The sequence below is a fragment of the Juglans microcarpa x Juglans regia genome, chromosome 1D (genome assembly GCF_004785595.1).
Source record: "Juglans microcarpa x Juglans regia isolate MS1-56 chromosome 1D, Jm3101_v1.0, whole genome shotgun sequence".
In the NCBI taxonomy this organism is placed as follows: domain Eukaryota; kingdom Viridiplantae; phylum Streptophyta; class Magnoliopsida; order Fagales; family Juglandaceae; genus Juglans; species Juglans microcarpa x Juglans regia.
Genome location: NC_054594.1, coordinates 1,169,308 through 1,186,587, shown reverse-complemented (window position 1 = coordinate 1,186,587; position 17,280 = coordinate 1,169,308). Strand labels below are relative to the sequence as shown.

The window sequence follows — 17,280 nt, the reverse complement described above, 5'->3', positions numbered from 1 at the left end:
TATCAAGTTAGGTTTGATTTTACTGTTGTTGAGGTATATGAAATCATGAACAACGTGCTCTCCAATTTCCCCGTCAATAATTGATTTCAAATGGAGGGCCACACCATTGCTGAAATAAGCTTTATTGAAAAAGTAATATGCGAAAAAAATAAGAAAAAGAAAAAGTAAGAAGAGCAATTCTCTAAAAATAATCTGTACCTCTCCTCACTTATCTTAAAAGAGTCATGTCAATCTTTTTTAAGGGTATCCTAATTTTATTACTTATCTTTACACGTGGCAAAAAAATACTCTCATTTATGTCCGTCTTTTTTCTCATATCTTTTAATATAAGATAATATTACATATAATTATAAAGTGTGTAAGCATCATATAATCATTTAAAAAAAAGTAATTTATTATTAAAAAATAATTTCTTTTCATATAGATATCGTATTTATTCATTTTTTTCAAAATGATTATATAGTATTTACACACTCACGATTGCAAATATCATTTCTCTTCAATAAATTTGACACATGAGATACATTGAGATATAAAGTAAACTTTAAAATATTGAATACTGTTCCTCCATGTCAATACGCTTAGAGCTGGGATATCAGGAATGAAACTTACTTAAGTGATCAACGGTCTCGCTGCCTAGTTTTTTTTTTTTGGTAATAAAACCTCATCTTTCATTCATATATCATTATCTACGATGCAATTATTTCTCTGTAAAATATCCGATATGAAAGCTGGTATATTTTCTATCAAAATCTTTTCTAATCCTACATGTATTACTTCTTTAGCTAGATTGTGTGCTATCGTGTTTTTGTTTCTATGCGTATACTTCACTGTCCAGTTAGGCCACTCCTTTAACAGAACCTTCAAGTCTTCAATGATGCTGCCAAAGTAAGATAGATCATCAATCTGACCATTCATTGCATTAATAACAACCTGAGCATCCCCTTCTAAAATCACTATGTTAAAACTTAGATCTTTGTATAATCTCATAGCTTTCCTCAATGCCCATCCTTTAGCTATAGTAGGTTGTTTCACATAACTTTTCAAATCGCAACAAGCTATCATCACCTCCCCCTTATCATTCCTGATTATCACTCCTAAACCCACCCTCCTTAACTTCACATCTAAAGCTACATCACAATTGGCCTTTAAACAATCCACAGTCGGTGGTTTCCATTTATGATCCAACCCTCCTGCTCTACTTTTATTTTCTGTCATCTGCACATTAACTGTCTGATACTCTTCCAAACTATTTCTTACTACTCTAATAACATTGTTATGGCTTAGTAATTCATTTTCAAATATAAAGGTGTTCCTCCTAAACCACAACCCTCTCATTATTGCAGCAGTTTCCTCCATCTCAGACTATGTGAGTTTCTCTACCAGCTCTTCGGCCAGTAACCCAAGTAGATCCCCTTCTACTTGTTGTGAAAAACGATAACAATAAAGTAAATTCAAACACGGGAAAACAAGCAATCACACAAAACACAGTATTTACGTGGTTCGGCAAATTGCCTACGTCCACAGGAGCTGCAGAAGATTTTTATTACTTGAGGAATCACAATACAATATGTGTAGGACGGCTACTGTTCACTCTGATACAGTATAAGTCAAATAATATCATATATATATATATATATGTTATGCAGCGGAAACCTTAAATTTAGCAGAATTAGTGATGTTCGCTCGAGCGGCGTGTCGAGCCCGCATCGAGCGAACATGTTTCCCGCAATTGCTCGAGCCATGTGTCGAGCGGCTCCTCAAGCGAAGCTCTCTGAATTCCCTCCGCTAGAGCTGTGTGTCGAGCGGTGTCGAGCGAAGCTCTCTAACTTGCCTTTGCTCGAGCAGTCTGTCGAGCTATCTTTGAGCGAAGCTCTCTAACTTCTATTCGCTCGAGCGGCTAGACGCTCTGCTCGAGCGGCGTGGACCAGACTCCAAATACTCAACAATTCTCCCACTTGGAGACTGGTACACCCACAGTATCACCCTCTGCCTCAAACATGATATCCTCCACCTCTGCAACTCACAGCTCCTGTCTTCATGCAAGAAGACTAACTGAAGTTGCGCACAACTTCAGTTTCTCAAGTGTAACACCCTTTGTCAACATATCAGCAGGGTTCTTACTTCCACAAATTTTCTCAAGTAGCAACTGTCCATCATCTAACAATGATCGTATAAAATGATACCTGATCTGAATGTGTTTAGTCCTGGAATGAAATGCTGGGTTCTTGGCAAGGAATATGGCACTCTGACTGTCACTGTAGAGAGTGCCCTTCTGATTCTTTTTACCCAATTCCTCCAAGAAGCCCTGTATCCAAACCATCTCTTTTGCAGCTTCTGAAATTGCAATATACTCAGCTTCTGTAGTAGACAAAGAAACTGTCTTCTCTAGATTGGAATCCCATGAAACTGCATTACCACCCAGAGTGTAAACAAACCCTATGGTACATTTTCTCCTATCAGTATCTCCAGCTAAATCGACATCAACATAGCCCTGCACCTCTAAGTCATCTCCTGAGAAACACAAGCACGTTTCTGATGAGCCTTTTAGGTACCTCAAAATCCACTTCACTGCTTCCCAATGTTGTTTTCCAGGGTTACTCATGTTTCTACTCACAACTCCCACTGCATGGGCAATATCTAGCCTGGTGCAAACCATAGCATACATAAGTGAACCAATAGCTGAGGCATAAGGAACCTTACTCATATAGTCTTGTTCCTCTTCTGACTTTGGTGCCTGATCCTTGCTGAGTCTGAAGTGACTACCCAAGGGTGTGCCAACTGACTTGGCCTTGTCCATATTGAACCGGTTGAGTACCTTTTTCACATACTCAGCCTGTGAGAGTCTCAACGTGCCTCTGACTCTGTCTCTGACAATTCTCACGCCAAGGATTTGCTTCGCAGCTCCTAAATCCTTCATTGCAAAACGCTCTGACATCTGCTTCTTCAGATTATTGATCTCATCAATATTTGGTCCTGCAATAAGCATGTCATCCACATATAGCAACAAAATAATGTAAGAATTGTCAAACTGCCTAACATAGCAGCAGTGATCTGCCTGACATCTGATGTAACGCCCCAACCCCGAGAGTCCGAAGAGTTAACTCATAAAACCTGATAATCAGCTCTAACAAGGCTAGAGTACTTCCAAATTCAAGAATATATCCATTTTTCAAACCTCAAATCGAACGTAAATACTTCAATTAAATAAATCAAATAAACTCATTTATCCAATATTCAATCCAATAACCCAAATTAAATCAACTCTTCTTCATGTCTCAAATAACAACTAGAAATAATAAAACATTAACATAGTTTCCATAAACCGTCTAAATCCATTGAAGCAAACTTAAGAAAGATAATTAACCTCCAACACCAACACTAATATTATGAGATACCCAACAACAAATCAATACTAATCTTCTCCATAGACTCTAGTACTGATCTTCAGCTGAGCCATAGATGTCATCTGAAATATTATGAAGACTAACGAGGTGAGTTATCAACAACTCAGCAACTAGAGAGCATATACTAGCATATAAACATGAGCATTTATAACATTTGATAAGCTGAACAAAACATTTACTTTCAGAATGCAGAAACAAAACTTGTACAAAAACATTAGAGCGAAATTTTTCAGAAAAATATACTTATTCCAAAAAGAGAATCCGTTAGCATTTCTAAACTGAAACATTATAATCTTATCATCGTTTAATATCACATCGGGACAATACCATGTTTAACCCCCGTGGTAGGGTTATAAACCACCATTATACCCGTGGCTGGGCCATTTTCCATGTTTCACCCCCGTGGTAGAGTTATAAACCACCATTATACCCGTGGCATTTTCTATGTTTCACCCCCGTGGTAGGGTTATAAACCACCATTATACCCGTGGCTGGGCCGTATACCATGTTTTACCCCCGTGGTAGGGTTATAAACCACCATTATACCCGTGGCTGGGCCTTAACAGAAACAGAACGGATTTTATCGAAAATCCGATTACAATCATATACAGAATCAGAACTTCATGCCAATGTTTTCAGATGACACATCACATCAAAACAAAACACTGAAAAGCTTCAGATCATTTCACATGTTCGAGATAAACATAAACAAAACATTCTCATTTGTTCATAACAAAACTTTTAGAATTCCTTATTCGCTCTTTTACATAGTTTAGAAATAAAGTGCACAAAACTAGCTCATGTCTACACCAGTCATGACAGAAAAACACTTTCTCTTATGTAGAATTTATGCATATGCAGAATAAACATCTGAGGTTGTTTTCAGATCATCTCTTTTCAAAAAAAATAAACACATTTATTCTCAAAGTCAACCTCATTTTATTTGTTTTATGCAAAACTAGTATATGAACCCTGCTTACCTGGGCAACTTAGCTTTTCAGAAATTTCCTCAAAAATGTCGAGTCGACTATAAATCGTCACCTATAAAAATAATCACACAATTTCCGTAAGTTTTCAATCAATCACGGATTTCTATATTTAAGCCTAAGTTTCTAAAATAATCTATCTTAATTTCTCAAAACTTAAAACCCTCATAATCCCAAAATATATCACCACTTTCTAAAAAAATCACCAATATCCACCATGACCAACGTCAAACTCAAAACACCAATATTTAAATCCGAAACAGCTAACAAATTTCATAGCATAAACCAATCACACAAACAACTTCATCATCCAATCCAACCGACCCCTTTACTCCTCGAACTCAGTCCGGCACAAACACAAATTCACAGTAAATATAAATTAGCGCAAAAATACATTTAAATCTCAAAAGTTCTTCGAGAAAAGTACTTACAATGCTATAATATAATTTTTGAAAGATCACGGAGGTGCTAGAAGCGACAACGCAGCAACAAAACAGTGTCAAATGCATTATGGCCGTGGGTCTCAAAAACTCACTTTTGAACGGGTGCAAACGAAGACCCGAGATTGATAGGGTAGGGCTTAGGGATGTCGGTGAAGCTAATGGTGGTGGTGGTTGGCCGTGGGTGGCGGCGCAATAGGCGGTAGAAGACCAAAATACTCAAATCGGAAATGTTGATGAATGTGCTTCACCGGTGACGGATCGGAGGTGGGGTTGGGTCCAATCGGTTGGTAAGAGGTCGAGGATGATGTGGTGAGAAGATGGTGGCCGGAGGTGGAGCGACGGTGGCGCAGCGGCGCAAGGAGTGCCGCGGCTTGGTGTGGTGCATGGGGGCTAACGGCGGCGCGAGGAGGGCTGAAATTGAAGGGGTGAGGTCGCCGGCCGGTGGGGAGCACGATGCTGTGGGCAGTATCGCGCACGGCGGCGCGACGGCGGCGGGCTGGGTGAGGAACGGTTGCACGGCGAGAGAGAGAGAGAGAGAGAGACGTCCGCGCGGGAAGGGAAACGAGGGGAGAAGAAAAAAAAAAGGGAAGAAAAGAAGAAAAAGAAAAAGGAAGAAAAGCAAAAGAAGAAGGAGAAAAATGTAGGGAAAGAAATGAGGTACAATCCTCACATCTTGGGTCACAAAAATGATTCAACGGAAACGATTTTAAAACAGCAAGTGAAATAAAATAATTCAAACGCAGTGATTAAAATGAAAATAAATAATTAAACCCAACAACAAGTTAATTTAATTCGAGAAGAAATTTAAACACATAACAATAATTAATTTAAAGAAAGCACTTCAAAAATAAATTTCACAAAATCAAAATCATAAAAAAATAAACCCACTAAAAATCCAACAATTTTAAAACAAGAGAATAAATTTTTAAATTAATAACAAATAATCTTTCAATTAAAAATACACTAAAATATAGGGTGTTACATCTGATGTACCCTGCACTACACATGAAACTGTCAAATTTCTTGTACCACTGTCTAGAAGCTTGTTTCAGGCCATACAAGCTCTTCTTTAGTCTGCAAACTGAACCTTACTTTCCCTGTACCACAAACCCCTCAGGTTGGTGCATGTAGATGTCTTCTTCAAGATCTTCATGAAGAAAAGCTGCCTTCACATCTAGCTGCTCAAGAAATAGATCTTCAGTAGCAACCATAGCCAAAACTAACCTGATGGTTGTGATTTTTACCACAGGTGAAAAGATCTCAAAGTAATCAATACCCTGTTTCTGCTGAAAGCCTTTTACAACAAGTCTGGCCTTGTATCTCTTACTACCATCATGCTCAGTTTTTACCCGGTACACCCATTTGTTGTGTAATGCCTTCTTTTCCGATGGAAGTTCTGTCAACTCCCATGTCTTATTCCCTAATAAGGAATCTATCTCATCCTTCATGGCCAACTCCCACTTGCTAGAATTTTCATCTTGCAAGGTTTCTTGGTAACTCTGCGGTTCTCCACCATCCGTCAATAAAATATAATTCAAAGCAGGTAAGAAACGCTGTGGAGGACAAATAGTCCTAACTGACCTGTGAACTGCAGCTGTAGGAGTGGACGGCTCTGGATCTGACTGCAGAATAATAGGAATGGGTGCACTGGGCCCACTCTCCCTGTCACTCATTTCTCTACACTGCACTGTGACCTCTGGTAGATCATCCAAACTCACAAAGTCAGACTCCTGAGGAACTGCTTCAGCAATTGTACTAGACTTGTCCTTGTACACAATCTTCTCATTGAAGATCACATTCCTGCTTCTTATAATCTTCCGACCCTGATCATCCCAGAAACGATAGCCAAATTCCTCGTCTCCATAGCCAATGAAATAAAATTTCCTTGACTTAGCCTCAAGCTTACTACGAGCATCAGAATCAATAAAAACATAAGAAAGACAGCCAAAGATTTTAAGATGAGAAAATTTGACCTCTTTCCCACTCCAAGCCTCCTCAGGCAATCCACAATCCAACGGAACCGATGGCCCTCTGTTTATCAAGTATACTGCAGTGCTAACTGCATCTGCCCAGAAAGTAGGTGGTAGCCCAGCATGCAGCCTCATGCTTCTAGCACGCTCATTTATGGTTCTGTTCATGCGCTCAGCAACTCCATTTTGCTGTGGTGTCCCAGAAATGGTCTTCTTCATTCTGATACCCTGAGTTGCACAATACTCCTTGAACCCACCATCAATATACTCACCACCATTATCAGACCTCAAGCATTTCAACTTCAAGTATGTCTCTGTCTCAACTATGGTTTTCCAAATTTTGAACACATTAAATACATCAGATTTGTGTTTCAAAAAATAGACTCATACTTTCCTACTGTGGTCATCAATGAATATAACGTAGTAACGAGAACCTCCAAGAGATGCTACTGGGGAAGGTCCCCACACATCAGTGTGCACAAGATCTAGTCTCTCTAACTTTAGTGTTCTGCTACTCTTCAAGAAACTGACCTTCTTCTGTTTCCCCATAATGTAACTCTCACACATACTGAGATCAACTGACTTCAGATCTGGTAGCTTGCCTCTAGACAGAAGTTCTTTCATGCCCTTCTGACTCGTATGGCCAAGCCTGCAATGCCACAAATCTGTTGTGCTCTATGCAACGGTAGTAGCAATAGTGTTATCCAAACCAGTAGTCATATAAAGTGTACCAATTTTCTTACCCCGAGCCAGTACCAATGCCCCTTTGATGACCTTCCAAGTGCTATTTGAAAGCACCACTGAATGTCCACAATCATCAAGCTGACCAACAGAAATGAGATTCTTCTTTAACTCAGGAATGTGTCTGACCTTTTGTAAGGTCCATTTGTTCTTGTTAGGAAGAGCAATATCAATATCTCTCATCCCTACAAGATTCAAAATCTCTCCATCAGCCAAATACACATTTCCAAAATTACCTGCAACATAATTCTGAATTATCTCCCGATGGAAAGATGTATGGAAGGAAGCCCCTGAATCAAGTATCCAGTCATCAACTGGACTATGAACTGCAAGTAATAGTGCATCGTGTACTTCTTCAGTTACCACATTAGCACTATCATTCTCGGTCTTCTTGGGATTTCTGCAATTCTTCTTTATGTGGCCAGCTTTGCCACAATTCCAACAAGTTGTCTGCTGGCCAGGCCTTGACTTGCTCTTACCCCTATTCTTTGATTTTGATCTGCCTCTGTTTGAGTTCCTATCTTGTGCTCTCCCCTGAGAGTCAACATTCAATGCTGAACTCGAATCTGAGGTCTCGCCTGAATCTTTCCTGCGCACCTCCTCAGCCAAAATCAAATCACGAATATCATCATATTTCAACTTTGACTTACCGGCAGAATTACTAACAGCCATTCTCATGACTTCCCAACTATTTGGCAGTGATGCCAATAGTATCAGTGCACGTATCTCACCATCAAATTCAATTTCAACAGACGACAATTGATTTGTGATATTATTAAAATCATTCAGATGTTGTGCAACAGACGTACCATCTACCATCTTCATATTAAATAACTTTTTTATCAGATGTACCTTGTTATTTGCTGAAAGCTTTTCATACATACCTGACAAAGCCGCTATGAGATCCGCAGTCGTCTTCTCCGTGATGACGTTGTGTGCAACGGATCTCGACAGGGTTAATCGAATAACCCCCAGGACCTGTCTATCCAACAAGGTCCAATCAGCAACTGACATGCTGTCCTGCTTCTTCCCTAACAATGGAAGATGAAGTTTCTTCTCATAGAGGTAGTCCTCTATCTGCATCCTCCAATATCCATAATCCGTGCCATCAAACTTATCGATCCCCGATACCTTCACTTCCTCTCCAGCCATCGTTTTTTCTCAGACCCGAACCTTGGCTCTTGATACCAATTGTTGTGAAAAACGATGACAATAAAGTAAATTCAAATACTGAAAAACAAGCAATCACACACGACACAGTATTTACGTGGTTCGGCAAATTGCCTGACCACGGGAGCTGCAGAGGATTTTTATTACTTGAGGAATCACAATACAATGTGTGTAGGACGGCTACTGTTCACTTTGATACAGTACAAGTCAAATAATATCATATATATATGTTATGCGGCGGAAACCCTAAATTCAGCAGAATTAGTGATGTTCGCTTGAGCGATGTGTCGAGCCCGCATCGAGCGAACCTGTTTCCCGCAATTACTCTAGCCATGTGTCGAGCGTCTCCTCAAGCAAAGTTCTCTGACTTCCCTCCGCTCAAGCTGTGTGTCGAGCGGTGTCGAGTGAAACTCTCTGACTTGCCTTTGCTCAGCAGTCTGTCGAGCTCTCTTTGAGCGAAGCTCTCTGACTTGTATTCGCTCGAGCGGCTAGACGCTCCGCTCGAGCAGCGTGGACCAGACTCCAAATACTCAACACTACTCTCCATTTCTGAACTGACTTAACAGCCTCTGACCATACATCATTCGCAGCAGGGCATTGCCACATACATGCATAATTGTTTCTTCCTCTCGTAAACAAATAAGGCACCAAGCATCTAAGAGGATTGTTGAAAATTCTAGGTCTCGCTAGCTAGTTCTGATCTACTTTTACATTGATTTTTTTTATTTTTTATTTTTATCCAAATTTCAACCGGAGTTTATCCCATTTTACTACAATTCAATTAGACTAACTTTTGACATCAAAGAGACCAACAAAAAGAGGTTCACATTATAAAATAGTGGTATCGATACAGAATTTAAGCACAAAGCCACAAACTAAAGCCTATTACAAATTTCATGGCGATAAGAATTCAAGTCATGCGAGGAACACTGCATCTGACAACACTATTAATTAAAGTTTTTTTTTATTAAATACCTGAATTCTTTAAAAAGATTATTAAATATTGCTATGAATTCAGGTGCTAATGCAAACCAGATAGTACTTACCCAAACTAGTTGACTTAGACTTCACTAACCTCTATATCAGAACTATCATCCCCAACAATGGGTGCATCATCATCTTCATGAACCGGAAAGTTCAACACAACTGGAAACTGCAGCTCCAATGAAGTTATGGTAGTCGTTGTGCTGTCCTCAAATGGCTCTCTAGGCATCCCAGTTTCTTGAAGCCGCAGTGCATAACTTAGGTAATATAACACATCCTGCATAGTCGGCCTCTCAATACTAAATGCCTTCAAACACTTTTCTGCAGTATCACCAAATATTCTCAATGAACTTGGCTTAATGTTACCAACAAGCACAGGATCAATAATCTTCTCAAGTTGGCCTCTCTTTCGCCACAGCATCCCCCATTCTGCTAAGTTCACCTCATCCAGCTGAGATGATTGTATGATAGCCGGCCTAGCACAGAGAACTTCAAGCAGTACAACTCCAAAGGAGTATACATCAGATTTCTCTGTCAACTGTAAGGTTGTAAGGTATTCTGGATCAAGATAACCAAAGCTACCCTTTACGCCCATGGTGATGTTGTCCGGATCAGGAAGACCGGATTTGGAAAGGCCGAAGTCGGCAACTTTAGCCACATAATTTTCATCGAGCAGAATGTTTGTTGACTTCACGTCACGGTGAATGATTCCTCCAGCCGGACCAGTGTGTAGATAGTGTAGGCCCTTTGCTGCAGCGATGCAGATTTCTAGTCTTTGCTCCCAAGATAATTCAGACACTGAAGTTGATCTCTCATAATTGTCATCTGAATGATAGAGGTGATCTCTCAAAGTCCCCTTTTCCATGAACTCGTAAACCAGTATCATCTCACGCCGTTCATCGCAATATCCCACCAAAGAAACAAGATGGCGGTAACGAATATGAGACAACACCGTGATCTCCGTTTGAAATTCCTCCAGACCCTGTCCATGTCGTGGATCACTTCGTTTCACTGCCACTTTCCTGCCATTAAGTGTTCCTTTGTAGACTTTCCCGAATCCACCCTCACCAATCAATAGCTTTTCATTGAAGTTCTTCGTTGCACGCTTTATTTCAGAAAAAGGTACCCTTAAACTAAGGTTTAGACTAGGAGCAAGGCAAGCATTACGACCTCTTTGAGTCGACCTGCTGTCCGAACTAAACCCTCCATAAAGAGGCACTCCCAAAATCTTATCATGCCCTGGTTTCCTGAATTTCAAACCCAACGCCACCAATATTACCAAAATGAAAAACGCCCCACTACATGCAGGAACAATTTTAGCAGGGGAGAGTTTCTTTTTTCCTAGTTCAATTTCTGGAGGACTGAAACCCGACTCGTTCACTACCTCCAGAATCTCCAGCCCATTCAAAAAGGCATTATGTATCCGAGAGTCCTCCACTCGGCTGATACTAGCATTCACAAATCCCAAACCATCGGAATCAACCACAAAATCGATGTAAAATGGAACAGCGCCCATCCTCTCAGCTATACTGTAAGGATTGATCTCCTTACTGAAATTTCTATTGATATAGAGATTGAACCACAAGTCATTAGGTGTTGGACTTACTACGTCGGAGAAATGGACCCGAAGAAAGTTGTTAGAATTCTTATTGACACGAAAACTCCAAGTTATCTTTGGTAAACTGGAGTTGCTGTTACTATCTTTAAATTGTCTGGCTGTCTGATACACAAAAGCTGGGGCAATATACTCGTTGATCCGTTCGGGTTCATAATAAGGCGTTCCACCTTTGTACTGATCATACGTTTCACTTTCTGGGCTCTGTAAGTAATCATCATCTGGATCCCAATTCCTCCATAACTCATCGAGCTTGGACGTAGAACCCCCAACGTCGATCCTATGGACTTTATGCAGAACCTTGGAGTTGGAGCTCAAACCACTGTAGTTTCTCTTAGCTCCTTGAGAAGTAATGTGAAGGGCCTTATCAGGGATGAAGCTCTCGGGGCCAAGAAAGACTTCTATGGCATTCACGAAAGCCGTAGATGTCTCGTAGGGCATGAAGTAGATTTTAAATTCACCTTTTAGGATGGTGACCAAGAATTCCTCAATCTTTGGAGAACTTATAGTAACGTTTCGGAAGCTATAGTTCGTCAAAAGTGAAAGCCCAAAAACAGAAACATTGAACCGAGCAACAGACAGATCAGTATGTGACAAGAAAACAAAGAAATGGAGGCGTACAATGTATGTGCCATCCTGGTTGATGTCAAACCTATATAAAGAGGGGTGTTTGAAAATTTTTGCCGTTTGATAGAGAGGTGAACTGCTTGCTGATGAGTTGCTGTTTTTGACTGTTTCTCCCTTTCCGACTAAGAAACCCCGGTCGGCAACGAAGACTCGGGTATCGACAGTGGTGTTGGAGTGTGCTCCACAGTTGATGAAGTAATTATCAGGAGGAGAGTAAGCTGAAGAGAGAAGCAGAAGTGAGGTGATACGGAGAGGTAAGAGAAGACAGAGTCGGAAAAGAAGCTTATGGGAAGAAAGAACTTCCATGGATTTTCTGGTAAGGATTGCTGCTTTTTCGGTGGTTATGGGTATCTGAGAATGGAATAAAGGTGGTGACAATCATGAAATTCATGGATATGCATGTATCGCAGTGGAAATCTTAAAGAAAGACCATGACTTGAACATAATTATTCCACCTACTTCATAAAGAAAGGCATTGTTAGTAGAAAGGCGGAGTCAAGAGGCCCACAGAAAAGAAGAAGAAAAATAGGTGGGAAACAGAGGAGCCCCCACAAGAGAGTAAAGAAAGGGCTAAAAGCGATATCGGTGCTATAGCATCTGGGGAAAACAATAATTGATACCTAATCTAGAAAATCGTTCTATTCCTGAGTAATGATTGAACCGAGCCATGGGTGGGTATTAAGCGGTTAGCCGAACGAGTGATGGTGGCAAATTGGGTTCAAGGATTTAGCATAAAGAGATGCAGCCTCACGAACTCTGAGGTCGCTGAAATATATATGAAAAACTCTATGGATCGTTGTTGCTGATCCCATACACACGTCAGGTTTTATTTATTTTTCTTCTCTTTCCTCTCACAAAACTTGAGGAGAGATAGGTTGGAGAGAGAAGCCGAGGAGAGTTTGAGAAGAGAGAGGTCTAAGAGAGAGAGAGAGAGCTTGAGTAGAGAGAGAGGTCAAGGAGAGAGAGAGCTTGAGGAAGAAGAGAGAGAGGACGTCGGACAGAGAGATTGAGGGGAGAGAGAGGTTGAAAGTGATGCTGGATTGCCCATTGAAAGAAACCGAATTGAAGGATAAACATAAGCTTAACTGCACGGCATCCTTTACACTAATATACATAAAAAAAACAGTTGATGTGGAGGAAGAAAAGGAATAAAACTATTTACTATAATTATTGTTTAAATTATTATAATCTGATATGAAATTAAATGGTGGAAAAACTATTTACTATGTTTTATTTATTTATTAAATATTTGATGCCACGTCTGATGATGATTTAAGGATAATGATAAAAGGAATAATGAGAACTATTATCTTTTTACCCCCAAACATGCAGTCCAATGTTAAAGAGTGCTATTTCAGTTTAAAAACGCAGTAAATGTTTTAAATAACATTACAAAAATGGCATTGAATTGTTAGTTGTGAATTCATTATATACATACATATAATGAATTAATTATGAAATTTAGACAGTGAATTAATCTTTGGCAATAAATATTGTTCATTTGTTGAGTGTATTAATTGTACGTTAAAATTTCAATTTGTTGAGCTCACTACGAGTGCTCCTAGATAATTAGGTTCATGAAAAATTAATTATGAAATAATAATTTAAATAAAAATAAAATTATTAATTAACATATAATTAGCATTAGAAAAAAAATTAAATAATATTATTAAAAATTAATATTATATTATTATTTTAATTAATTCAATATGGGATACGTTATGGCTTGAATGATTTTAGATTTATGAAAAATATGTACTTTTAGCTAAATTTTGGATATGATTTTGATAAAACTAATGTTAATGCTCTAAGTTAGAAGATGGGGTAATTAAGAACATATGGGGTCATATGATTGACAGACTTATATTAAGGTTTAATTTTAGCGGTTGTTGAATTTACGACGGTCCAAATGTACCAGCTTAATGAGGGAGTGAGGCATGCAAGATTTGAACAACTTTCTCTCCCTCAATAATTGATGATTTCAAATGGAGGGCCACACAAATGCTAAATTATTGGACGGATAATTTAGTGAAAAGGTAAGCATCCCATTCCAAAAGCAAAAAGTAATAAGAAGAGATATGACCCCATTGCATAGAAGAGAGACCCAAGTCTCAATCTTTTCATATTACTTTTCTATAAAATATATTTTTAAAAGAAAAATTCTATTCATCATCTTTATATTACACATTAAATATAATTTTTTATTTTTTTTTCTTATTAAATATGTGATGTATTGATGATAGGTAAAAGAATTCAATTAATTTAGAAATAATAAAACTAAAAAAAAATTAAAAAAATATAAATAAATATGGTGAATGGTGTGTGAAATGATGAATAACAAAGCACCTTTTAGAAGGCTTCATAAACTTTCAATACCATCATACATCCACAACTTCCCAAACAATAATTTTCCAAACAATTAAGCCAGAAATGTAATGCATGCAAACTGACAAATAATTGGATTTAGACATCAATTGCCTCTATATAAGAACTATCATCCTCTCCAATAAGTCCATCATCATCTTCATTGGCAGAAAAATTCAAAACGATTGGAAACTACAACTCCAATGAACTATTAATCGTCATGTTGTCCTCAAATGGCTCTCTGGGCATCCCAGTTTCTTGAAGCCTCAGCTCATAATTTAAGTAATATAGCACATTATGCTTAGTTGGTGTCTCAATACTATTTGCCTTCAAACACTTCTCTGCAGTATCACCAAATATTCTCAATGAACTTGGCTTGATTTTACCAACAAGCATTGGATCGATAATTCTCTCTAGTTGGCCTTTGCTTTGCCATTACATCTCCCGTTCAGCCAAGTTCACCTCATCCTGTTGATCATGTGACTTCTTTGTCAACTGTAGAGTGGTGAGGTATTCTGGATCAATATAATCAAAGGTACCCTTTACACCCGTGGGGACATCATCCGGATCGACAAGGCTGAAGTCGGCAACTTTAGCCACATAACATTCACAGAGGAGAATGTTTGTTGACTTAACGTCACGATGAATGATTCCTCCAAGGGGACTAGTGTGTAGATAGTGCAGGCCCTTTGCCACACCAATGCAAATTTCTAGTCTTTGCTTCCAAGACAATTCAGACCGTGAAGCTGATTTCTTAGAGTTGTTATCTGAATGACATTAGTGATCTCTAGTAGTCCCTTTTTCCATGAATTCATAAATCAGTATCATCTCACGCCGTTCATCACAATATCCAATCAGAGAAACAAGATGGCGGTAGCGGATTTGAGATAACACCATGATCTTCGTTCGGAACTCCTCTAGACCCTGCCCATGTCCTGGTTCACTTCGTTTCAAAGCCACTTTCCTGCCATCTTTAAGTGTTCATTCATAAAATTTCCCAAATCCACCCTCACCAATCAGTAGCTTTGCATTGAAGTTCTCAGTTGCATGCTGTTATTTAGCAAAATGTACCCATAAATTGAGGTTTAGACTAGGAGCAAGAGAAGCATTACTACCCCTTGGAGTCAACCTGTTATATGAACTAAACCCTCCATAAAGAAGCACTGCCAAAATTGGGTCAACCCTGGTTTTCTGTATTTTAAAGCCAATGCCACGATCATTATCAAAATTAAAAGTGTCCCACTACATAGAGGACCAATTACAACAGGGGAGAGTTTCCTCTTCTATGCTTCACTCTCCCAATGTGAAAGGAAATGATCTGATTCCTTGATGACCTCCATAATCTCTAGCCCACTCAAAAAGGCATCAAGAATCGTAGAGTTCTTCATTGGGCCGATACTAACATTCGTAGATCTCAAACCATCCGAATCAACCACAAAATCCACGTAAAATGGAACTCCACCAGGTTGATCTCCAAATAGATTGTAAGGATTGATCTCCTGACTAAAATTGCAATTGATATAGAGATTGAACCACAAGATATTAGGTGATGTACTTACTATGTCGAAGAAATGGGCCTGAAGAAAGTATTTAGAATTCTTATCGACAGGAAAACTCCAAGTTACCTTTGATGAATTACTATCTGCTCTAATCAACTCTTTTGCTGTATTACAGACAAAATCTGGGGAGATAAATCGATATGTGCTCTGTCTTGGCATGTAATCATCTTTGAAAAAATATGTTGCATCTTTATGATTTGGTAAGTATTCCTTATCTGGATTCCATTTCCTCCACAAATAATCGAGCTTGGATGTAGAACCTCCAACGTCGACCCTATAGATTAATTTATGCAGAACCTTAGAGGTCAAACCACTGTAGTCACTCTTAGCTCCTTTAGAAATAATGTGAGGGGTCTTATCAGGGATGAAGCTCCTGGGGCCAAGAAAGACTTCTATGGCATTCACGAAAGCCGAAGATGTCTCATAGGGTATGAAGTAGATTTTCAATTCACCTTTTGGGATGGTGAGCAAGAATTCCTCAATCTTTGGAGAACTAGTAACATTTCGGAAGTAATATCGTCAAAAGTGAAAATCGAGAAAACGAAACATTGAACTGTGCACCAGACAGATCAGTATGTGACATGAAAACAAATAAGTGGAGGCGTACAATGTATGTACCAGTCTAGTTGATGTCAAACTTATATGAAGACGGGTATCTGAAAATTTTTGTTGTTTGGTACAAATCAATATGTGAGGTGCTTGCTGATGGGTTGTTGTTTCTAACAGTTTCACCCTTTCGAGCTAAGAAATCTCGGCCGCGCAACAAAGACTCGGGGCTCGACGTGGATTTTGGAGTTTGTTCCACAGTTAATGAAGTATTTATCAATTGGAGAGTAAGCTGAAGAGAGAAGCAGAAGGGAAGTGAAATGGAGAAGTAAGAGAAGACAGAGTCGAGAAAGAAGCTTATGGGAGGGAATTGGAACTTCCATGGATTTTCTGGTAAAGATTGTTGCTTTTTCAATGGTTATGGGTATCTGAGAATGGAATAAATTAAGGTGGTGATGATCATGCATGAAACTCTTTCATGGATATGCATGCATGTTAGTGGAGATTTTAAAGAAAGACTATAGACTTGGAAATATATCATCATTCCACCAATTTCATAGAGAAAGGCAGTAATACAGTATTAGTATAAGGATATACACAAAAGAGTTAGATTCCCAAGCTATAGTAGTTGAAATATTATATTTTAGAAAAATTCTACTTATCATCCTTATAGATCACACACCACATTTTTTTTAATTTATTTTTTAATTTATATTTCTTAAATTTATTGAATTCTTCTACTCGTCATTCATATATATACCACACATTTTGTAAGAGAAAAAAATAAAAATAAATAAATAAAAAAGTATGGTGCATGTGTAGTGTACGGAGATGATGAATAGAATTTGTTTAAAACATATTTTATCAA

At 38.7% G+C, this 17,280-nt stretch overlaps 2 protein-coding genes and 1 pseudogene across 2 annotated transcripts; all 3 read right to left on the bottom strand.

The window, feature by feature from the left end:
• Window positions 1–7,481: 7,481 nt before the first annotated feature.
• LOC121268699 lies at window positions 7,482–8,699 on the bottom strand. The gene is given in 5 exon segments (XM_041173029.1): window positions 7,482–7,606; window positions 7,784–7,837; window positions 8,027–8,136; window positions 8,357–8,396; window positions 8,399–8,699. Coding segments are annotated over 5 exon segments (630 nt in total).
• An 824-nt stretch (window positions 8,700–9,523) lies between these two features.
• On the bottom strand, window positions 9,524–12,873 carry LOC121268831 (probable receptor-like protein kinase At2g23200). The gene has a single exon (XM_041173100.1). It carries the CDS (start codon window positions 12,247–12,249, stop codon window positions 9,778–9,780), a length of 2,472 nt encoding a protein of 823 aa, XP_041029034.1. The 5' UTR covers window positions 12,250–12,873; the 3' UTR covers window positions 9,524–9,777.
• A 1,626-nt stretch (window positions 12,874–14,499) lies between these two features.
• LOC121268637 lies at window positions 14,500–16,795 on the bottom strand (annotated as a pseudogene).
• Between the last annotated feature and the right edge of the window lie 485 nt (window positions 16,796–17,280).